Source organism: Pollachius pollachius (assembly GCF_949987615.1).
Source record: "Pollachius pollachius genome assembly, chromosome: 1".
In the NCBI taxonomy this organism is placed as follows: domain Eukaryota; kingdom Metazoa; phylum Chordata; class Actinopteri; order Gadiformes; family Gadidae; genus Pollachius; species Pollachius pollachius.
This window is the reverse complement of record NC_136934.1, coordinates 13,133,022-13,157,179: the sequence shown is the minus strand read 5'-3', so window position 1 is coordinate 13,157,179 and position 24,158 is coordinate 13,133,022. Positions and strand designations below refer to the sequence as shown.

Below are 24,158 nucleotides of genomic sequence, written 5' to 3'. Positions count from 1 at the left end.
ACAGCCCCCCGAACCCTCTGTCCACGCCGCCTGCCGGGCTGTCCCAGGTGTGGGCCGGCCCGGGGCGCCTGCTGAGGTTCTGCCACGACACGGGGAACCTGTCTCTCACGGTCCGACAGAACGGCCTGAGGAACTCGCGACAAGAACTCCACGCCGACATCCTCCTTCTCCGGGAGAGGTTCCGGGATGACCATTTCCTCAAAGAGGTCAGTTGCCCCCGATGGTCGCCATGGTGACCGATGTGGCCCTGATTGGTTGCTGAAATAGGCTTAAAAGAAAGGAAAGCATGGATATAACTCAATATTAACACTGTTAATCCTAAGGACACGTTGTCCGCAAGTTTATAACAGGCTTTATTTTAATATTGTGTAGAGTTCAAAGTCACTTAATTGAAGAGCTTATACGACTTCTTACTGAAATCTAATTTTATGTTTTATTGTTGATTTGCTTTGTGCCGATATCCAGGCAGAAACTAAAGTGGCAAGCAGTGTTTGATGTTTGGCCTCAGCACTTAGTACCGTAAATCACTCAGAAACACTGTGCGGTTTCTGAGAATAGAGAGAATAAGCACAGCGGCCATTGGTTTTTGATTCCTGGAACCATCTTTAAGCCCCATGGGATGGGGAAATTCTGCTATTATTAAGAGTAAGACCACAGATGATGCGCATGATCCTTATTTCTTGGTTGGCAGAAAGATATTTACAGAAACATGTTAACCCTAGTTATTCTTTCCCCGAGCCCCTGCCATCCTGGATTCATTTAAATCCTACATACCTGGAAGCACATCTGGGGAAATTAAAACGACAAACTCTACAGTCTTCAGACAGTACATCAACATAATATCCTGTTATTCTTGAAAGAGAATTTTGTGTATAAAGAAAAATACCTAATAAATAAGTTAATTATTATAAATGTAGCCAAAATGGCTACTAACTGACCCAAACTTCTTCTTAGAATGGGAACTAGAATATATATTCAGATGTGTGTTTTGCAGTTCTTGACTGGAAGTATATACAGAAATGGTCTTGCCACTGTGGCTGTATGACAATGCTCTCAAATCAAAGTGGGTACCCCTGTTAAGGCCCGAACACATCAGAGCTCAAGCATTGAGCGCAGAGGAACTTTCCTCTGCGCTACTTTCTTCTCCCCGTCTTTACACCCGAGTCATATTAAATCCCCCGCAGACTCACTCGTCTAGGCCGTTTAAATTGATCAGCTGTAAAACAACGCATCAGAAAGCCAGGTGGAAGCAGAATAAATAGAACGCGCTCCACTATAGGCCTACGCAATGCGCTACAGCTTGGCCCGCAATGTGGAAGTGCAGATGGATTAACTTGGGAGGCGACTAAAAGTGGATCTGCTTTAGGTCCACGCTTTACCCTCTTGCTTTGGTCTGTTTCGGCCCGTAGGCTGCTTTTTATTCAAACCTCAAAGAGCAGATTACTCACCAAATCTCTTTATAGTAAACCCGATTCCTTCCCTTGCATACTCACTAAAATCACCATCTGATCTCCCACGTAGATCAGAGGACTGAGGAGAATGAGCACGGGGACTGTCTTAGAGAAAGAAGAAAGCGTGGTCAATCCTACAGAAAATGGTACATTTCTCTTTCCCTGCTTTAAGGGCTTTATGGGGTCAAGCTGAGCATAAATGGGTTGGCCATCGTTTCCTTGAATGTTCTTTGTATTTATAAGTTTTTTTTCTACTGAAGAGGTTTTTCAAAACAATACTGCCCTCTGCTGAGAGTTTTGGGAACTCAAAGGCCATGGAAAATAAATCAAATCACTGAATGGACAGTTCCCTGTTTTTCCACGTTATTCCTTTGAAACACTTTTGATTCAACCCGCATGTGAGTTAGTGTAGATTTGCAAATGTTTGTATGTGTGCACGCTCTTCATTATACAGTGGGGCAAAAAAGTATTTAGTCAGCCACCAATTGTGCAAGTTCTCCCACTTAAAAAGACGAGAGAGGCCTGTAATTTTCATCATAGGTAAACCTCAGCTATGAGAGACAAAATGAAAAAAAAATTCCAGAAAATCACATTGTCTGATTTTTTAAGAATTTATTTGCAAATTATGGTGGAAAATAAGTATTTGGTCACCTACAAACCAGCAAGATTTCTGGCTGTCACAGACCTGTAACTTCTTCTTTAAGAGGCTCCTCTGTCCTCCACTCGTTACCTGTATTAAAGGCTCCTGTCTGAACTCCTTATCAGTATAAAAGACTCCTGTCCACAACCTCAAACAGTCACACTCCAAACTCCACTATGGCCAAGACCAAAGAGCTGTCAAAGGACACCAGAAACACAATTGTAGACCTGCACCAGGCTGGGAAGTCTGAATCTGCAATAGGTAAGCAGCTTGGTGTGAAGAAATCAACTGTGGGAGCAATTATTAGGAAATGGAATACATACAAGACCACTGATAATCTCCCTCGATCTGGGGCTCCACGCAAGATCTCACCCTGTGGGGTCAAAATGATCACAAGAACGGTGAACAAAAATCCCAGAACCACACGGGGGGACCTAGTGAATGACCTCCAGAGAGCTGGGACCAAAGTAACAAAGGCTACCATCACTTACATACTACGCCGCCAGGGACTCAAATCCTGCAGTGCCAGACGTGTCCCCCTGCTAAAGCCAGTGCATGTCCGGGCCCGTTTGAAGTTTGCTAGAGAGCATTTGGATGATCCAGAACAGGATTGGGAGAATGTCATATGGTCAGATGAAACCAAAATAGAACTTTTTGGTAAAAACTCAACTCGTCGTGTTTGGAGGAGAAAGAATGCTGAGTTGCATCCAAAGAACACCATACGTACAGTGAAGCATGGGGGTGGAAACATCATGCTTTGGGGCTGTTTTTCTGCCAAGGGACCAGGACGTCTGATCCGTGTGACGGAAAGAATGAATGGGGCCATGTATCGTGAGATTTTGAGTGAAAACCTCCTTCCATCAGCAAGGGCACTGAAGATGAAACGTGGCTGGGTCTTTCAGCATGACAATGACCCCAAACACACCGCCCGGGCAACGAAGGAGTGGCTTCGTAAGAAGCATCTCAAGGTCCTGGAGTGGCCTAGCCAGTCTCCAGATCTCAACCCCATAGAAAATCTTTGGAGGGAGTTGAAAGTCTGTGTTGCCCAGCGAAGGCCCAAAAACATCACTGCTCTAGAGGAGATCTGCGTGGAGGAATGGGCCAAAATACCAGCAGCAGTGTGTGAAAACCTTGTAAAGACTTACAGAAAATGTTTGACCTCTGTCATTGCCAACAAAGGGCATGTAACAAAGTATTGAGATGACCTTTTGTTATTGACCAAATACTTATTTTCCACCATAATTTGCAAATAAATTCTTTAAAAATCAGACAATGTGATTTTCTAGATTTTTTTTTTCATTTTGTCTCTCAAAGCTGAGGTATACCTATGATGAAAATTACAGGCCTCTCTCATCTTTTTAAGTGGGAGAATTTACACAATTGGTGGCTGACTAAATACTTTTTTGCCCCACTGTATCTTGCATGTCTTGCCCAGCGGGAAAGCCGGTTGTTTCCCCTTCCATCTCTCACTAGGGTGCAAGCTAAGAGCCAGCTGGCATTAGTCTGGCAGGCCACTGAACAAGCATGTTTTACGGTATCACACGAAGGCACAGGCCCACCATTGTCGGCAAAAAATGCCACTCCTTTTACAGCACCGACTCCCAGTGCGTCACCCACTTCCCTTTGCCCCTTCCCCTCTCTGTATTTTCCCTTGTATGTTTTTATTTTTTGTTGTTTACTTGATTATTTTACAAAGATTGCATCCTTTAAGGGTCGAATCCTCTTCCTCCTCCCACCAGCCCTCCTCTTCCTCCTCCGCAAGTGATCCCAGACCACCACCCAGAGAGCAGTGTGTGTGTGTGTGTGTGTGTGTGTGTATGTGTGTTGGTTAGTGCTTTCGGTCTGCTGGGACATTAAACACCATGTTCTTTGATCTATCAGACACAAGCTAGTAAACTGCCACGGAGGCCGTAGCACGCTTCCCTCAGGGTTATGAAATTAATCAAGAATTTATACCTGCTTTCCTTCCTCCACGTCAGCAAGCCCAGATAACGGTAGTTCATAGAACACTGTTGAAATTAATTTCAAACAAAAAGCATTTCCTTTCTTTACATTTTATGACTGTTGGTTGGTTTCGTGATTTCATATAACTGTTTGTATGTCCTTTCTCAACAAAGGTATGTGTCCCTATGTAAGCGAAGATATCTCAGCCTCAGCCGAAAATGTGAGTATGACAATGAATACATGTGAGATATATATATAAATATATAAGTATATATATATATATATATATATACGTTTGCATGGCTTAGAAGTTAGAAAGCACTGTCTCTTTGTGGCTTTCCATTCCATTCTCAAAGCAATGACCTCGGAAAATGTCCGGGGCAGGACCAACAGCTATCACTGACCCTAACCCTGCTGCTTAGTGCAAGTTTAGTAAAGCTGTGATATAAAGTTTTACCCTTTCTTAAATGACATTCTTTCTTCAACAGACTTAAGGTTATGAGTTATTGCTCTGTGTAGGTCAATGGCTTTAATAGGCCTTTGACTTGTGACTCACTATGGGGTTCAGTGCTCTATATTCTTTCACCTTCATTGTTTAGGTGTCAGACTTGGCACCTGGCACACACCACTGAATAACTGACTTTTATTTGCTGTGTGTGTGTGTGTGTGTGTGTGTGTGTGTGTGTGTGTGTGTGTGTGTGTGTGTGTGCGCGCGTGTGGGTGGGTGGGGGGTGTGTGTGTGAGTGTGTGCGCGCACAATCTTTGACCGTCCATCCTCCAGTATCGGTTTATGTTGGTGGTCAACTGGTCCTCTTTCTCTGGCTTTCCCTCTCTCTCCCTCTTCCATTTCACACACAACTATTGTTCACCTGTATGACTCAGTATCCCACATTTACTTGTTTATTTCTCGCACACACATGGACACACGCCCAGTCACCAGCCAGCGGCAGGCCAATGTTGTTGTACTTAATGGTGCTGCTGGGAGGTGAGCAGGGTGAAAAGCCTCTGTGTGGTGGTGGAGGCGTGTGCGCAGGGGGCTGAATGGGGCCCTGTTTCCATGTTCCTCTGCTCAGGACTGTGAGGAACCACTCATGTTCTGCCTGAATGGGGAAGACGAGGAGGGGTCCCCGTCGCAGTCTGATTCCGGTAGGAAATTTAAGTTTTCTCTTATTTTTTTCTGCCTATTTTTTTCCCTTATATTCTTTTGGTTTTGGGAAATTGGATCAAATTGAGCCCATGAGCATCAAAATTAGCTGTACAGTAATGCTAATGCTATGTCTGTTGTCATGTGAAAAGAAGGTCAAACCAGACACAAATACTAAATGAAACTTGGGTTTGTCAGATAATCATGACCAGTGGTGGTGGTGTTATAGGTTATGGTAGAAGTTATAGGTGGTGTTGGTATGAGGTTAAAGGTGGTGTTTTGCAGAGGTTGTAGGTGGAGGTGTTTGTATGAGGTTCTATTATAGGAGGTGTAGTTATGAGGTTATAGGTGGAGGTGTTTGTATGAGGTCATATTAATGGAGGTGTAGTTATGAGGTTATAAGTGGCAGTGTTGGGATGTGATAGGTGGAGGTTTCATAAGGTTATAGATGATGGTGGTGTAATGAGGTAATAGGTGTTGGTAATGAAGGTATAGGTGGTGTTCATATGAGGTTATAGGTGGTGTTGTTAAGAGGTTATAGGTAGTGGTGTTTGTATGAGGTTATTATACAGGAGGTGTTGTTATGAAGTTGTTATTAGGTTATAGGTGGTGAGGTTCATCGAAAAGCTTTTGTTTGCAGGAAACGCTCACTTCCTGTAGAGTCTCAGAGCTCATGTGTCATTCTATGAATATGAGCTATGTGCTCACCTTTTAAGATTCCTTAAAAAATATTTTCCTACAGCATACTGCATCATAGTTCTCCCTCGTGGCTGGGTTTTGCATTGTTTTCCTGACCGGCTTTGGACTGTTTGTACCCTGTTTTTTTATACTTCATATTGAACTAACTAACTCTCTTAGATGTGGGCAAGGATTAATTATTTATTTGAATTTATAACTGAACTATTTAAGTTAACTTATAATTCTGTTTGGTGTTGCCCTTTAAAACCATTATAATCAGCAATCCGGCATCTGAGATCTTGGGCTGGAAAACTTGGAGAATGTCTCTAAAACACCCCTGTGTTTGTTGTACGATTGATCTATTTTTCAAAATGTCAACATGAAGTTTCAATGTGTAAACCAGATGTCTTTGTTTAACCCTACCCGACGGAGAAGCCGTGTCAAAGACTCTGAGATCTGAGATCAAACCCGTTGCCTGCGCTGATTGACTCCATGCTTGGAGCTGGAGAACAGACACAGATGCAAAATCCTTCTCCTTATCCATGTCGATCACACAGGAACATCCTGTAGGCTATTGTTTTGGCTGGCACGGCTGCACAAGACCACTGGTGATGCCGCACCATAAGAATGCTGTGGTTCACGCACGGTGGAGGGCCATTTATACAGCCTGTGGCTGGTCTTGCCTTTCACCCTCCACCGTTTGGCCACCACACGCCGCTTGTGTGTCGAGCACAAACGCATGTACAGGTGTGCTTGTGTTTTTTATGGCTTTGTGAACCTCTTGTTTCTGTTTTGGATTGTGTTTCGTCCCAAGCACTTTGAGCTTGTTACAGAGGGTTTTGCATGTGACCTTTGTCTGCCAATCAGCCCTGTTTGGTTAGGACATTGCTCATTGGTCAGGGTGGCTGAAAGAGCCCTCGCCCTCCCACCTATCAAAACAGACTTGATATTTAGAGCATGACTGGAAGTGACTGGGATTCCGTACACGACACGCTTGCGGGATGACAGCGCTTGTTTTCATCCTTGAGGAATTTAGATTCCTTGTCAGACATTCCAAGCGCTGTGGGGTTATAATCGTCCACGCGGGACCTGGTAAACAAGGCACCATAATCTGCCACAGTTTAGGCCAGTCTAAATCAGCAGTGATATGTCCGTGGTAGCGGTGGTGAATCCAGATAGTCTATCAGGGGCTCGACAAACAGACCGAGTTTAAGAGACGGGTGAGGAATCTCGTGTGTAGCCGTCATGTTTCCTCTGTCTTGATGTCATTTAATCTGTCCCACACACAGGAACACACACACACGTGTACTCACAGACTGTCCTGTTTTCTCTCTCACTCTCTCTCGCTCTCACCCATTCACTCACTCACTCTCTCACCCTCTCACTCTCTCACCCTTGCCCTTTGAATGTCCCTGTACTTTCCAAACACCTCAGCGCTGAACACACTGGACACACACACACACACACACACACACACACACACACACACACACACACACACACACACACACACACACACACACACACACACACACACACACACACACACACACAAACCACCTCTCACCTTCCGCTCTTACTCCACCCCTCAGGTCGGTGTATTTATGTGAGTTTAGTGAACAAACAGCAAAGACCACTCCGTCTTAAGGCTCTCCACGGCTGAAGAAAGGAGCTCTGTGTGTGTAAGCGTATATATGTGTGTGTATGTGTTGGAGAGAGAGAGAGAGAGGGGGAGGGTGTGTGTGTCTGTGTTTTGTGTGTATGTGTGGGTATGCTTGCATGCATTTAGCCTGTGTTAGCCTCTGTGTATGTGCATGGACGCAGTCAGACTGTCTATGTGTGCATATGTGTGTGTGTGTGTGATAGCATGCATTGCGCTGTGTGTTGGAAGAATGAACGAGATGGGAGTCTCTGAAGGGGGCAAGGGGAGAGGCGGGGGGGGGGGAGTAAGGAGGGGGTGTTTGTGGCTGAATGGGGGTTGCCAAGGCTCTGCTGAATGCACTTTTCCAGAAGCTTGTTGGGATCCCCGGGGAGAGCAGAATGGAGGAGTGTGAGAATCAACTGTGTGTGCATGTGTGCGCACACATTTACGGTGTGTGTGTGTGTGTGTGTGTCACAGGGAGAGCTTTATGATACAGTAATGTAAGGCAGGGACATGTAAGAAAAGATGGCTGGAGAGAGAGTTGTGCTGCTCAGTTGAGTGCATGGGGGGGGGGGGGGGGGGTCAACAGTATTTAATGGGACAATGGAAAAAAGGATTAAACTTTGCACAGATCCCACAAAGAAACTATTAATGTTCACAAGTGTGGGCTCTGCCTCAAGGCCCTCTCTATCTCCACAAACACACACACACGAACACTGTCACACAAACACACACACACAACCACACACAAACACTGTCTCACACACTCCCACACACACACACACACACACACACACACTGTCACGCATACTCTCAGAGATGCTATATTGTTGCCTTCTTTATAACCTCTGGGCCCCCCCTGTTTACTCTGTACCTCACCCCAATACTGTCCTCACTGTCGCTCCCCTCACCCCCAGCTCTCACTTTCTTAACTGTAACCATTCCACCATCCCCCTTCTCCTGACAATATTCAGTTCAATGGTTAGCACATATGAGGCAAATCACCCCATTGTATATCTATATCCCTACTATCTCTCCATGTGTGGCTCCGGGAGGAAGGGAGGCAGAGGGGGAGAGAGAGACAGAGAGGGTGAGACACTGCTGTCTCCATGGTGAGGCTCTGGAGCTGGCAGTGTGCCCCGCTCCCAGTCATCCTCCGCCTGGGCTTTGACATGCTAAAATAGACACAGACAGAGGGAGGGAGAGAGGGACGGGATCATGGACAGAGAGCAGGAACCTCGTCAATGTCCATCATGTAGGGAGGATACAATGGGGGCTAATGCTTTGTGGGAATGCCTCGTCCCTTGTAATGTTTGGAGTGTGTGTGTGTGTGCGTGTGCGTGTGTGTGTGTGTGTGTGTACCGGCCAGCTAGTCAACTAGCTCTGAGACAATCATGAACTGGTGTTAAGTTAATGATTTCTTCTGTGTCTCCGAAACGCTACACAGCCGGACCTGGCCTGCTCTCCTCTTCAGCCGCACTGTAGCTTCTGAGTCACTGTGCTGTATGTGTGTGTTGGTGCCCCCCTCCCCAAATTCGCTCTCTCTCCCCCTTCAGTCACTCTTTCCATCCGTCAATACCATACACCCCCTTCTCCTGTCAGCATGTGTTGAGCTCCCCCTCTACCCCACCCCCTTTCTCTCTCCCCCTCTCTCTCTCACTGCCATGTGTGGCTGTAGCGGGGGAATGGGTGACCGAGACTCTCTCAGGATTGGAAGAGCTCAGGGGAGAGACGGCACAGGAGAAGTAGAATAAACTAGCCGGAATAACAGAGGGGTGACCGAGGACTGGCTGCTGGGGCTCAGTGAGACTAGGGGGAAGGAACGGACGTGGAGAGTCCCTATAGCATCTTGTTTCGTAGCTGCGCTGGGCATTGGATTTGGAGCGTGTAAGGGGGAGGGGGGAGGGAGGGTGCAATGGGCTGTAGGGGTGGGGGGGTTGGAGGGGGTTGCCGGGCAGAGCATGCTGGCTCACTCCTGAAGTGTCAAGGCTCAAGCACCAGCAGAGACTGTGGAAGAAGCAACTAACGCAGTGTTCCTCACACGGCATAAAATGGAGATCCAGTGAGCAGTTTTTTGTTATTTATTGAAAGTCCCCAGTGCCGGTTTTGGAGGGTGGAACTCTATGTAAGTCGCGGATATCAAGTTATGGATTCGGATTCGGATTCTCCTTTCAATTACTCTTGGCCGTCTTTCCCCAAGATGAGGATACGCAGGAAGAAAGGTAATGCAGGAACATCTTTTTTGTATGCTCTGAGGTCGGTTGTTCTTTTCTTGCCTCGATTCCACTATTTTTAATTTGCATTGTTTGCTCATGACGGTTTTGTTTTGATGTATTGGTCAAAAAGATGTGCAATCCCAAATGTTCCTGGTAAAAGTTGTGTAACTGCAGAACATTTTGCCAAACAGCGTGTCTAGTGCAGAGTCAACATTCTCCTTCTGAACCCGATATGCTTTGTTTGTGTTGGGTTACATGACCTTAAATCTGCATGTGAGTCTGAGTCTTTCATCTTTTGCATGGCACGAGTCTTGACCATCATAGAATTTCTAAGCATGTTAAGATGACGCATATTAACATGCTATCCATGACACTGTCGTCACAACCACAAGTCCAGCGTCTGATAACAAAACGCCGCCAGCACTACCCCCCCCGACACTGTTTCACTGCTCTCTTATCAAATCGGTTCATATATTTCCCCCTCACTTCTGTTCCCAAATCCTGGCCCACGGAGGTTCCCAGCGCAAGCACGTGTCAAACAGTTGGATAGCGGTGTGTTTGCTAATGATGTAACCTGATATCTGACAGTACGTTGGGGAATGTCAGATGACCACGCCAGCCACGTAGAGCTGCTTGTTGATCTAGACATCTTCATACCACCCTGTACCTTCCATTTAAGCAGAGAGAGAGAGAGAGAGAGAGAGAGGCCATGGTGCTGATGTGAGAATATTATGTATAATATTGCTCATTGGTCAGGGTGTCATATATATATGTATATATTATGGCTTAATGTGAGAACTAAAACTACCATGAAGTGAGACTGTGTCGCTTTACTGGGGTGCTTGCCAATACAAACCTCACACCTGCTGTCAGAGGTGGGTTTCTTTTAAGCTTGACAGCAGCAACAACTTTAAACATCTGTGTGTTTAAGTCACTCTCCTCTTTTGGCCTGAGGGGTGGGTCGTTATTGTCATTAATTTGCTGTTAGACAACAAACAACAACTGAAATAATCCTGTAATCCAACATTGCCATGGACCTAATTTGCATCAAGGCCTATGCATGTACAGAGGCCATTCCCACGCAGGGGATTATCAGCAAAAGATGAACACCTAAAATAGCCCCGAATCTGACCACGGTGGTTAAAAAAAGTTGTTATGAGTGCGCTAGAGTGTCTGTGTATGTTTGGAGAGAGAGAGAGAGAGAGGTAGTAGACTGAAGGAGCGATGCAAAGGGAGAGAGAGCGAGACAAGTCAGAGATGCAGATCGGGTTACTGCCAGGCCTGTGTCATGGCTCTGCTCCAGTCATCTTCGCCCTGCTCCCTCACCATAAGCACTCGGACAGATAACCCATGTTATTGCTGCTTAATTGTGATTGACAAAACCAAACTTTGCGCACACAATCTCTGTTATTGGTTTGTGGAATTCATCCCACTGCGCAATTTAAAAGTCTTGAGTGAAACCCAAGACACAGCCTTTGGTTTGTTGTTTTTTGAGTGGTGAATGTAGTTTAATAATGTCCAGTCTGTGAGTGGAATAGAAAAAAGGGAACTGGGGGATCAGACGTTGTCACGTGCGCTTCCACCTGTGATGTGAAGTGTGATTTCAGGTGTGCAGAGGCCTTGTTTGTTTGTCTTGTCTGAGGGACAGGACTGCAGTGTGCTGTGTGTCCAGCCCCCCTGGGAACACACTGTCTGGGTGACGTGCAGTGAAGATAAATACATAGTGAACGCACAGCCTGTGATTCTTGGATCCCAGCGTGTTAGTTTGCAGGTGTCATGACCCGAGCAGTTGATTTGTAGATCTTGGAGGACAATTGTTATGCAATTTTTTAATCTGACAAGAAAGGCGCATGAAAGCTTCAAAAAGGGGTTTGAGGCAGTGAAGCCCTCCATAATGTTTAGTTACTTCTCAGTTCAAACCACACTTGTTATTCTAGCTATCCCAGCTCCCTCCGACATGGTAATCCTTTGTTTTAGTCTCTTAGATGTCACGTCATGAGAGCCGTGAAACTGCAAACCTATGAGCTTTTCTAAACTCAGACAATACACAAAACACTGCTTTGTAGTTACTTATTTATCCTAACTACGCTGAAGTAAGTTCACCAGCCACAAGAAAACAGCAGAACCTTGAGAAAGGCTCCTTGTGATAGCCCTGCTTCTCACTACCTCTTTTTTCACACTCACTTATTCTGTCTGTCTGTCTCCCCCCCCCCTTGGGTCTGTGCCGTTTGGAGGGTCACACTCGGTGTTGAGCTGCCACAATGTGGAAACATGGCACTGACTGCGCTCTTTGTTAATCTCTCTCGCTCTCTCTCTCTCTCTCTCTCTCTCTCTCTCTCTCTGTCTCTGTCTCTCTCTCTCTCTCTCTCTCTCTCTCTCTCTGAAACAGTGCTACTGTATTTCTTGTCTGTCACATTGGGATTTATTCAGAATGTCCCATGCAGCCGGCATTCCCAGCGGCAGCGTCCTGTAAAAACAACCCATCCCACCTCCCCACCCCCCATGCAAAAAATGGACATTCTTTAAAGCCGTGTCCGAAACGGGAGCTCGCCGCATCTTGTTTTGTTATGACGCCTTCTCCAGGGCAGGGGAACAAATTTCTCTCAGCTCTAACCTGACCCGTCTAGCTCATTGTTTTTGACCCGGTGGACAAATGTTATACACAGATCCGAGTGGCTGACAGTAATGCTCACCGAGCCGGTGTTTATGGGTCAGAAGTGTGTGAACGATATGGCCCCCCCTGGATTTGGAGTGGCCCCAAAACCCAAATATTAAGCCCGGGGTCTTCTCCATGGTTAAAGCGGCCTTCTGACCCACATCCAGTTACTCCGACCACTTCGGATCTGAGGTGGACCAGAACTAATGTGGATACGTGCCGAAGCAGTGTCTCACGTCGAAGGTCAACCATCATTGAGTCAAAATTGTGAATCGGTGCTCAAGCTTATAAGGCGTTTTTTTTTTTTTGTGAACTTGAACAGTGCTTTGCTACTCGAACCGCAGTGAACGGTCGTTTAAGTAGATTTACAAGTGGTGCACGTGGGCTGCTTAAGGGCCGTTGATGGAGTGGAGCGTGGTCTTTAGCATCCTGTTGTGGTTCGCGGTACGTGCACTGCGCTCTATTCCCGCCATGTTTGATGTCGGTCAGAGCAGATATCATCTGGTGTCCTCATCAGTACCGCCACTCGACTCCCCCGGTTCAGATTGATGGTCTTCCATCCCCTAAACAAAGCACCAAGCCAATCGCATGTCTGATTTACTGCGTGCTGCGAACACTGCGCTTGCCTTCCCTTCACCTCCCTGACAGCAACTTGGAGACGTAGATAAACGATGGGTTCATTTTTACTCTTTTCATGACCACTTAGATGAGCAAGGCCAGGGGTTATTCAGAACCAGTTTTTCAGTGTGTGCGTCGGACACAACCACAAGCACACGCCGAAAAACTCGGAACACTGGAATTGGTCATCCTTTAACGAAACTACAACTACAACAATATCGGTGTAGTTTCGAGTTTTCTGAGATTCCCTCTTTGCATTGTCAGTACATGACCCACTCCCAGATGGATCCCCACGCATAGTTTATGAAACACTGGTTCAGGCAGAGAGGAAGCATTGCCGAAGATGGGGAAAAGAAGACATGCTTTTCGATGTCATTGGCGCCATCGCTGGATCATGACTGCATTGTTTGGGAATTTTCTGCTTGGGGGGGGGGGGACTTGATGGTTATTGCGCTGCAGTGTGGTAAGGCTAAATCATATACAATGCAATTCACTTTTCCATTCATTATAGCTAAATGCTTGACCTTCATTTCAATGGCTTTAGCTTGTTTAGTTTAGCATGTGGTGCTAGCAATGCCTTGTTTCATAGTAAGCGACTTGCTCCATCAAAGACGATGAAGCCATGTCTTTGACTACCTTTGTGCCCTCGATGGCTGTAAGCAGAGAAGCATAAACTTTAACTTAGCTGTTAAACAACATTTAACTAAAGGGAGTAGGGTTAGAGAAGAAAGACGTACTCAAAGTTAAACCCTAACTCTAACTCATACTTTATCAATGTATACCTAAACTTCATGCACTGCGAATCTGCCTCTTATTTTGGGTACAGCCCAGCATGCTGAGTGGCGGGAGCCGTGATGTTTTCTGTTTACATGGTGTGTTCTTTGAACCACTTCCTAACACACAGCCCTGCCGTAACATCCCGCCAGGCGACTGTTTGTGTTTTGAGAGGCAGGAGCCTCAGGGGCCAGGCTCCTGGCCACAGTGTCCCTACTGTTAAGGAAGTGTTGCTCATAATGCCACTGTGTTCCCTCCAGCAGAGTCAATTTCCACTCAGTTGCCATAACGACAACAGGGTGGAGCCGACACATTACGGGGCTCACATGTTATGAACACCGCGGTCCGTGTTACGGGGGAATCGCATTCATGTGAAAAACGGAGGGCTGAAACGCACACATTTACATATAAGGGGGGGTTTTAATCTTGGAACAATGGCAAGCAACCTCCCAGGAAGCCCATGTCACTTCCTTTGTTTGTCTGAAGTTACTTTCCATTGCTTAGGAAACCCAAATTGTAATATCCCTCTCTCTCTCTCTCCCTCCCTCTCTGTCTCGCTTGTGGCTCTTTAGAGAAAGGCCAGCCGATAAGGAAACACCAGGCCCCGTCCTCTACCTCGGCCGCGGCCACCAGACTGTCGGCCATGATACATGGCAAAGACCGAGTGTACGCCAATGCCATGCTGGTGGACCAGGTGAGTGGGGACTTCAGATAACAAGAGCAACCTCATCATGGGTCTTTAAATCAATCTTGACATGAACAATAACACACAACTATTGAAGAGTTGAAGGGGAGCCGGCAGGTTGGTCACCGAACAATAATAACGAATTTCAGAGGTTTGCAAACCATGAATACGCTTCCTAGTCCGCTTCTGTGTTTTATGGCTTCATTATATCTACTTGTTTGGTTTGAATTTCCCTTCCAGGTGGATGATGTGGACATAAAGTACCGCTCTCCAGGGCAGCAGGAGGAGGAGGAAGAGGAGGAGGAGGAAGACGGGTTCGGCTGTGAGACTCAGGCGGGCAGCCCCGGTCGGGGTTCGCCGTTCTCCAAGAGCCACCAGGTCGGACGCCCGTCCACACCCCTGGAGAACGGAGAGGGGGGACCACCACAGCCCCCCGTCGGGGCTCACCACAGGATGCCGTCCTCCCCCGCGGCCTCGCCTCGCTCTCCCTTCGCTTCCTCCCCGTCCCTTCCTTCCTCCCCGCTGGCCTCCGCCTTCCGCCTGTTCGAGGGACACAGGCGGCAGACCCAGCCCAGCGCGCCTCTCTCCCCCGGGCTGCACCGCAGGGGCATCAGCCTGCCAGAGACGGTCCGGAGCTTGAGGTAGGGCCGCTGGCTTTGTTTTTTCTTCTTCTTCATCTGCTGGGTCTATGACGTTTTTTTCAGGCAGAAATTGGAAGACGTAAATAAGCACTTGAAATGCGGTTAGTGTGTTTGAAAATGCGGGGCGCTGAGTGCCACTGACCACTTTGTTTGAACAAAAAGGTCTGAGAGCAGCACGCGAAGGCTGCATTCAAAGATGAATCAGTTTGTTTTGTTAGCTGGAAGATAAAGGTCATGGAACTTATTTTCTTTCTTTTTTTAAGCGGCTATCAGTGCCTTCGCTTTGATTCATATTTTTTTCCTTGCAAATGACAAAAATATTGTTTCTTCTTTACTTGTAGAGTGAGATGTATTACAATCTAGCATATTCCAGCATTTATTCAATTTTGACATAAACTGCTCAGTTAGCCTGCTGTAAAACCCTTCGGAGACCCAGTCACAATGGAGCTGTTTTCTTTCATTATAATTCAATAGAAAGGCGTGACTTCAAAGTACCGTCCTACCAACGCTTTCCGTTCCCGCACGGCCCTCACAAGGTTTTTATTTTTGGGGGAAACGACAATGTTGACCCTGGATCGTGAAACTTCCTTCAGTTGCAGTACATCCCTGACCCAACACGATAATATCAAGGCCAGGGATGAGGTCAGCTCAGACTCTCTCCTCAAAATGCTCGGCATCCAGGACATGGACCTAGTGCTGTGAACAATCACACTGAGGTGGTTCGGCCACATTGAGCGCAGTAATGGCTGGGAAGAAGACTTTGGAGGAGGTATTGCGGCAGGATCGAGTGAGGCTGGGCATAGATTCCACAGACACCCAGAACCGCTCTGTGTGGAGAGGACGATGACGATGATGCTGATGACGACAACAATGCCTGTTCATACTTCAAAGCTTGTGTTGTTTGACCCACACGTCTGTTTGTCATTTTGTCATCAATGTTGTATGTGAGCAGCCCCAGTGTGGAATGTGGGAGCGGTGACGAAGATATCCTCTGCCATTCCTACCCTGTCGTGTGTCCAAGGCAGCAGCCCAGCGCCCCAGCAGAGGACAAGGGCTCTGGCGAAACGTTGCAAGACTTTAACCAGTCACTCTCCGACAGCACGCACAAATCAACCCAGGTACACAGTTTGGAGAAATAATCGGAATCAATTGATTCAACTTGTATGTAGCACTTTTTAAAAATTATATATTTTTTATGAATATGAGAGTTAGATATAGGAAAAAGACAACGCAAGACTTTTTGAGTTGATTACTTGAGAATTATCCCATTCTCACATCCTCAAAGTTGCCATATTGTAGGGCTGTAGTGCGGGTTTCTTCAGAAATCGTCTTGCCCAGTGGTTGCCCTCAAGTGGACCATGAAATTTTGTGTGATTTACTCAGTAGTCTAAGTTTAGATTAAAAAAAATAACACATTTCTCATTCAGGGAATACCCCTGCCAGGGATAAATCAGGAAACCGAGACCAGAACGAAACTTGAACTGCCGATTCTTGTGTGACACTTTTTCTGTGTGAAAACTGCAATCATATCCGAGCAATGATGTATAAGACACCGTATGTAACCCCGCCGACTTAAAGTCAGTGTGAGCGGTCAGCCCAACAGGTTGAGAACCACAGGTTCAGATTGACTCTCCACCTCCTCGTTAGCTAACTCCTCACCCGTTTCCTCCTCGGTGTCTCCAGCCCCAGGAGGAGGAAGCCGAGGTCCGTCTGCGCTCCTATTCCTACTCCTCCCCCAAGGCCAAGCCGACCAGGCCCTTGCTAAACCGAGAGGCAGCCATCTCTGACCTGGCAGAAGGTGGGTGAACTTTTCCCCCATGCCTTTCTGTTTCTTGGGGGGGGGGGGGGGGGGGGGGGGGGGGGGGCAGCCGTGCAGCTGAAAGGGACAAATGGGGCACATGTCCAGAAAAGGAAGCACGCAGACAGGTTTCATAAATCACTCAAACCTTTGGCTGCACTCCATTACTTGCACATTTTCACCTTTGGAAGCCAAAACAGGCACATGTTGAGTGCTGCTTGCACCGTGTATATCCCTCAAGGTGGTCCCAAAAGTATATTTTGTGTATTTTAGTATGGGCTGCATAGTCATGACATGGTCGTTAGGCTATGGTCATGGGCTATAAAGGGTGCTTGATATAATAAGCAGCAGTGCACGGTAGGAAGCCAACAATAAGCTTCAGCTAATACTTTGAGGTTAGCCCAGTTATTCAAATGAACCAGATGCTTGCATCTCCGTTCAACTGGCATGGTCAGGCAGAGGTCTAGGAACCTGACACCCCAGTAAACGTCTCTGGATTCGGAGAATGGAAGCCATCTGCAACCACAAAACATTTTTCTGTTGTGCGCACGCTCAGTCATACAGATGTATAAAGTAATAATATTGAATGATCAAATATAACCTTGTTATTGGTATTATATATATTTGTTTTATTTTTTTGATATTTTTAACAATTAATGAAATCACTATTGCACCACGTCTTAGATCTTTAATGATGGACTTTAGTACCACTCTGAAACCTTAGAAGTTGTACAATTATGACGTTTGCCTTTAATTATATCACGCTGAGTGGGCGTTGTTTGTGCCTGTGTTTGTGTGTGGATGCACCTGTTTGTGTGTGTGTGTGACATGTGTTTGTGCTTGCGTGTGTGTGTGTGTCGAGCTAGTGAGCACCTCGGCTCTAAGAGAGGTCATCTTTTGTCCTGTGTAGATGTGACAATCAGCATCAGCGGGCGTTCTCTACTTCAGGCCTTTTCTCTCTCTATAGCCCTCTCTCGTCTTAACCAAGTTAGTAAGTATAACGTCACGGTCAGGCGCAAGGCGAATCCAGAGAATAACAAGCGTGGTGGGCCAACAGTTTTTGGGGTGACCTGAAGGACAATGTGCTGTTTTGCTTTATAGGGCTGTACTGTAGAATGAATTGTGCCAAAACAGTGTTGGAAATATCCTCTTTAATACATTAAACATAATAGGGATAACAGCCATACAGAGTACAAAGCTTTAGAATGGCATACTAGTCATGTGATATTTGTCTGCTGCCCTGCTGAAGGGTTAATGGTAGAGTGTGTTTAGTGCTGCTTTGATGTGCTAATTCTGAATGCTGGAAACAGTAGAACAGATTGTTTCTCTAAAGTTTATTTTTGTTGAAAATTTGTATGAATCAAACCAATCTTGACATGCGTAACTCAACCATTTGAATGTCTTCCAAAATCTGCCAGCTTGAAATACAAAGGTTTTTATGATTTAAGACTTCAGAGAAATGCTCTTACCAGAACTGCATAGTCTTCTGCTTAGAGAAAAATCTAAGCGTTTCTCATCTCGGATATTTGTTCTCTACTCCCTGTTGTTGTTTTTTTCCCACTCACTTCCTTGTCTGTTTTTCCAGTGAAGTCTCTTTCCCCTGCTTCCTCTGTCTCTGTGGGGGGCTTCGGGACCCAGGAGTTTTCAGGGAATCTTTTGTTTACCTTTTGCCTCTCCGTAGAATCTCTCTCTCTCGCTTGCTCACTCACTCGCTCGCTCTCTTTCTCGCTCTAATCATCATAATTGGAAATGGTGGCTGTTATCCGCCAAATGATTGGCAAGTCTCCCTTTTGGCCTGGTGCGAAATGAGCTACATATTTTGACTGGTCCTGTGTTATTCCTTCCTTTGCTTTGTTTTCAGAGCAGAGAGCCTACAGCCTGACGGAGACAACCAGAGACAAGAGGTAAAGCTAGTCTATAATTTCACCGGCCTCTGGAAAGATTGTCAAGCCTCTGTGGGGTTGTAGAACTATACAACAGACTTCCTCTCGTTTTTAGGGCAACAATGCTGTCCACCAGATTTGAGGTTTGCCTGGATCTGCCTTCACATGCACACACACTAACACACACAAACATGCACACCCACGCACACACACATACACACACAAACATGAGCAACACACAAACATACACACACTCACGCAGACTCTTGCTCACACACAGACACACATACAGACACTCACACACACACTCGCTCACACACAGACACACATACAGACACTCACACACACACTCACTCACACATTCTCACACATTCTCACACTGTTAAACATTCTAACACACACACACTGATATTTGAATGCATGCACATACACACACTCACACACAGTCTCTCGCTCACATATTCTCACACACTGTTTCACATTCTAACACACACACTGATATTTGCATGCACACACATACACACGTGCATGCACACACATTCACATGCATATATTCACACACACACACACACACACACACACACACACACACACACACACACACACACACACACACACACACACACACACACACACACACACACACACACACTCATTTGCAGTTTCCAACATTAAACCAGTGGTCAGGGTCTGGCAGGGCAGGATGTGACATACTTCCTGTTACAAGGCCCAGAAGCCAGAAAACACTCTGATTGCAACCTCAAAATAACCCTGAGTAAACAGATTCTGGTTCTTGCCACCATTCCCGCTTAGCTTCAGATGTAATCGAAGGTATCGATGTGAACATTGATTTTGGTCAAGGCCAGAGATCACTGTGTGTTGTGTTGCCGTTCTACCGTTTCTTTAACCAGCTTACATTTCATTCATAGCGTATCTATTTTCCCTCCACACAGGCCGGTAATGTCCCTTCTGTCGTTTATCTCATCTAACTGGCTTATCATGCTCTAATTACATTTCATTTGCTAATCAACATGCATTGCCGTAAATCTCCCCAGACGATATTGTGTAAATTAAATTAACTATTTACTAAATCTTCATATAAGTTTATTTATATGTATATATATATATAAATATGTGAGCTGTGCAAGATCACAAATACTACTTTACCCCCCCCCTCCTAAATTTGAAGATACATACTTATATGTATCTCTATAATGCATTTATAAACAAACTCAACACTGTCTTAACATTTGAGTTTGTAGGAAGTAGGATGATTCCTAATAAAAATGTATGTATAAAATAAGCTAATTAATAAATATAAATAAACATACCATTTCACCCCTTAATATTAGGCATATGTATATAGATTAGTAAATATATTTAACCTCAAACAAATAAAGATTCTAAAAGAAGAAATATATATATATATATATATATATATATATATATATTAGTTTTTCTTAATGGAGCCATCAATGACATTGTTGAGTGGGTTGAGCCTACGGTTGTTGAGGGAGCTCCAGCAGTAGGACAGAGGAGCCGGACCTAAGGTGTGTTGTATATCCATGCAGGATTCTGGGTTTCCGTAAGCGGGCCCAATCCGCAGAGGAGGAGGGCAGCACGTCCATCCAACACCTTACCCTAACTGAGTTCCTCAAAGAGTATGTCATCATCGCATAACAATACGTCCTCTCGCAGACATGCATGTGTGTAGATTCCCAGCCCCCTTGACGCATGCTATGGTCAGACCTAACCCATTTGAACACCTCTCACCACGATCAGAGCCTCTCAGCTCTTCCAGTACCACCACGACCGCTTTCCTTACCTCATGCCTGACTGGATTACACATCAACGCCTCTTGTTCATGGTTGAAACTTTACTAACGGCCTCCCCTCTTTACAACACAGCAGAATGTTTTCAACCATGCACAACTAATGCATGGTTTTGTTGCTACAACTCACCTGGCACGGGCCGTACGGGGTCCTTTCTGGTCGCTCGCCTTCCAGCGGGAATGTCTCCAGTCTTTAGTCTCTAGTCTCTACCTAACGTAGGTTTCTATGAGTGAGCCTTTCTTTAATTGCATCTCGTCAAGGTCGTGCTATAAATAGCCCAGACTAGACCTGGTAGGGGGGCTGAGCTGTCGGTACGAAACCTCTCCAGCATGCCAAGCATGTCCTCAAGAGTGATGGCCTGCCGCCCCAGGGTGCTGGAAACACTGCAGGCTGGACATTCCTCTTGTGACCGCATGAAATCTATCAGCAGCAACCCACTGCAAGACAGCTTCACCGCCTCATAATGTATCTGTATCATAACTGCATCATAACCACGAGAACGCTTGATGGGTTTGTCACAATACACACTGATGCTCAGGCAACGTCTGACGCCGCCCGACGGGCCCTTGGTGACTGTCGACATGTTTGGGCGCCGTTACAGGATCGAGGATGAGGAGGAGTGGGACAAGTACATAATCCCCTCCAAGGTCGAGTCGGAGAAGTACAAAGTCAGCCGCACCTTCAGCTTCCTGAAGAGCAGGATGTCGAGCACACGCAGCAAGACCAAGGTGAGCAGGCCTCCACCTTTACAGCACCTCACAGCCCCCCAGGGATCCAGCGAGGGGAAAGCTCTGTCTTGGGTCTTGAAAGAGTTCACCCAGACCCTTTTTACACACCGGTCGAGGTTCCTAGGGCCGCTGAGCCATTGTCCGTGTGCAGGGCCTTTTATTTGGGGGAGAGGGTCAAATTCCCTGTCCTTAGATCTTAGCAACGGGACGCAGTGAAATATCCTCTTACATAACGCACAGACCCCCAGCACAGCGTGAGCCACCACAACAACACATTCCATCATACCGTTCTCTCACTCCTACACACAACGTCCACGGGAGTGTTGTGCACGTGCACACGCACGTGCACGCACAAACACACACACACACACGCGGGCATGCTTCAGACGTCCTTGTAAAAGTTTGATAAGAAAATAAACATTGCGTTAGCGGTGGTCTCCGAGGACCTTAACCAAGTCAATAGACATAAGCCCACTCAGAGGCCCCTGTGACACAGACCGCTCCGCTCCAACAGCTGTCCCTACCAGGATGTGATGTGCCTCCCTCTTCCTATCCATAGTACCGTCATTCTCTCAGCTTTATTGTTTTTTGTATTTTCCGCCAAGGCCCGTTGTGTTTCGTCCCAGTAGCGCGGTTAAACAGCGGGTCTCCCTGCACTGGTTTCTAGGTGAAGGTAAAGGAGGGAAAGGAGAAGACCGGAGGTGCTAATGGGCACCAGTTTGTGGCTGCCAGCGCCCCCCCGGGCCTTTCAGTCTGTGTGGCCTGTGACCGGCCCGTTCCTGGGAAGGACCTCCTGCAGTGCTTCAGTGAGTACCTTCTCTGGGCCAGGGCAACTCTATTTTTAGCGTCTGTGTAGTCGCTAACACGCATCATGAACGTTGAGCTGAATGTTTTCTTTCTTTTTTGAGTAATGATGTCAACAATGTTTTTCTTCTAACGTGACTATAAACAGTTAGGCTTTTGTTTGAAAGGGGAAATGTTCTGCCAACCACCTGTTGATTGAGTGGGTCTTGCTTGCTTATCCATCCAATCGTTTGATTGTGTTTGCTTTTCATCACAGACTGTTCCCTGACTGTCCACAAGAACTGTCGAGATTCCGTCTCTCCCTGTGGAAAGGTGACTCACCCTCCTCTGCCAACACACACGCCATCCCATTACACACAACAACAATGACAAAACTCTCTCACGCTGGATTCCTCTGACACACTGTTCTCCTGCGTCAAACTCAGATTTTTATCGATGTCCCAGCAAACAGTGTGCGATGCCCAAAGTGTGACCCTCGTGCCCTTTTAATGTTCATCCGCAGAAACCGCAGGACAAGAATGCACTGTCGACGAAGAGCAAGGCCTCCACGCTCCCACAGAGTGAGTTCGCTGTCGCATACCCCTCTTCTCAATGCTTTCTTCATGCTACGTCCTAACGACCCTCCAACTACATCCACCTGTCCATCCACCCCTTCACCCCCCTCCCCCCCCACAGAGAAAGTTAGGGATGATACCTCCCCCTTCTCCTCTCTCCCACCCTGTTGTGCATTATCGGTTAAAGTGTAACGTCTATATCCCTCCCCGGTGCAGAGGGGGCTTTGTGTGTGTGTGTGTGTGTGTGTGTGTGTGTGTGTGTGTGTGTGTGTGGGGGGGGGTTATGCACACAGTCTGCCTGTGTGCACACAACTATTTGGATGTTTTTGCACATTTCTGGTAATCATATAGTGAACTGAGTCTGGGGGGTTATTACACATTAACTGAAAGAGAGGGTGTCCTACTGGGAAGCTGTGTGTTTTCATTCAGTCTTTTACAGACTTTTATAAGTGTGTGCCAGTCACACCGAATAATCTGTGTGTATATATATATAGCTTGTGCGACTGCGCTTCACACACTTTACGATTATTGACATGATTCCCTTGCCCAGTTAAACAATAAACCTTGACAAACACAGACCTCCCCACAGAGTTACAATAAAGCAGCCGTTTCACTCGGCATAAACAAAACGTTGAAACTTTAAACAGACGTACAGGATATTTGTTCTGAGAATCGCAGGGACGCCAGCGTCTGACCTAATCCTCCTCCTGTCATTTGCCCCCCATCATCTCCCCCCCTCCCCCCTTCGCTCTTTCTCTCTCCACAACCCTCTTGCCAGACTCTGCAAAGGACACTTCCTCATCCCTCTCTTCCTCCCCCTCCTCCTCCTCCTCTCTTAACACAGCAACCAGAGAGAAGAGAGAGACGGCTCCTCTCTCCAAGAGCCTCTCCATCTCCACAGACTGCAGGTAGTCTGCTGCATTATGTGCACGCACACACAGACATACGAGCACAGACACGCACACGCAGACATGCCCAGATATGCTCACACAGACCTGCACACAGACCTGCAGACTGATGCTCACAGAACATACATAAAAAACACACATAAACATACAGCACACGCACTGTGTTGACGTATGAAATAGCCGAGTCTAATGTTCTAACTTCCTGATCCTGCCAGCCGGCGTCTGAGTGACGTAGCGGGTGTGGACGCTGAGGCTGGAGCGGCTTCTCTAAGCCGGAGCTCTCTCTCCGAGGAGACCATGCAGATCGCATCGACACCCCCGTCCAGCGACCCCGTCGCCGCCACCGCCACAGAAGGTGAGGCCGTGACGATGAGTCACATGACACGGGGGCTCCACCTTAAACGCTGCGTTGCACCCGCCGTCTTTGCTACGCCCATTCACCGTTATGTGTGCTCCAAAGGAAGTGAGGCCAAACGTCTCTCTCTACATTGAAAACCAAATACATGTCTTCAATGTTGTGCTGTCGTCGTTAATGAGTGACAGCTTTGAGTTCACCGTCGAG

The 24,158-nt window shown here is 46.7% G+C and overlaps 1 protein-coding gene across 2 annotated transcripts in view; it reads left to right on the top strand.

Moving 5' to 3' along the window:
• LOC307081852 (rho guanine nucleotide exchange factor 28-like) overlaps nt 1–24,158 on the top strand; it is a 40,291-nt gene that overhangs the window by 6,081 nt on the left and 10,052 nt on the right. Inside the window, exons 7-22 of one of the 2 annotated variants that reach the window (XM_079745211.1) lie at nt 5–206; nt 1,522–1,597; nt 4,209–4,255; nt 5,109–5,181; nt 14,336–14,457; nt 14,689–15,089; nt 16,042–16,207; nt 16,773–16,887; nt 18,749–18,791; nt 20,342–20,431; nt 21,204–21,330; nt 21,998–22,136; nt 22,391–22,446; nt 22,637–22,694; nt 23,467–23,596; nt 23,812–23,951. In XM_079745211.1, coding sequence (XP_079601337.1) covers nt 5–206; nt 1,522–1,597; nt 4,209–4,255; nt 5,109–5,181; nt 14,336–14,457; nt 14,689–15,089; nt 16,042–16,207; nt 16,773–16,887; nt 18,749–18,791; nt 20,342–20,431; nt 21,204–21,330; nt 21,998–22,136; nt 22,391–22,446; nt 22,637–22,694; nt 23,467–23,596; nt 23,812–23,951 — 1,985 coding nt within the window. Of the gene's footprint in view, nt 1–4; nt 207–1,521; nt 1,598–4,208; nt 4,256–5,108; nt 5,182–9,604; nt 9,722–14,335; nt 14,458–14,688; nt 15,090–16,041; nt 16,208–16,772; nt 16,888–18,748; nt 18,792–20,341; nt 20,432–21,203; nt 21,331–21,997; nt 22,137–22,390; nt 22,447–22,636; nt 22,695–23,466; nt 23,597–23,811; nt 23,952–24,158 lie in introns of those variants that run through there. The other variant, XM_079745210.1, reaches the window with a different exon arrangement.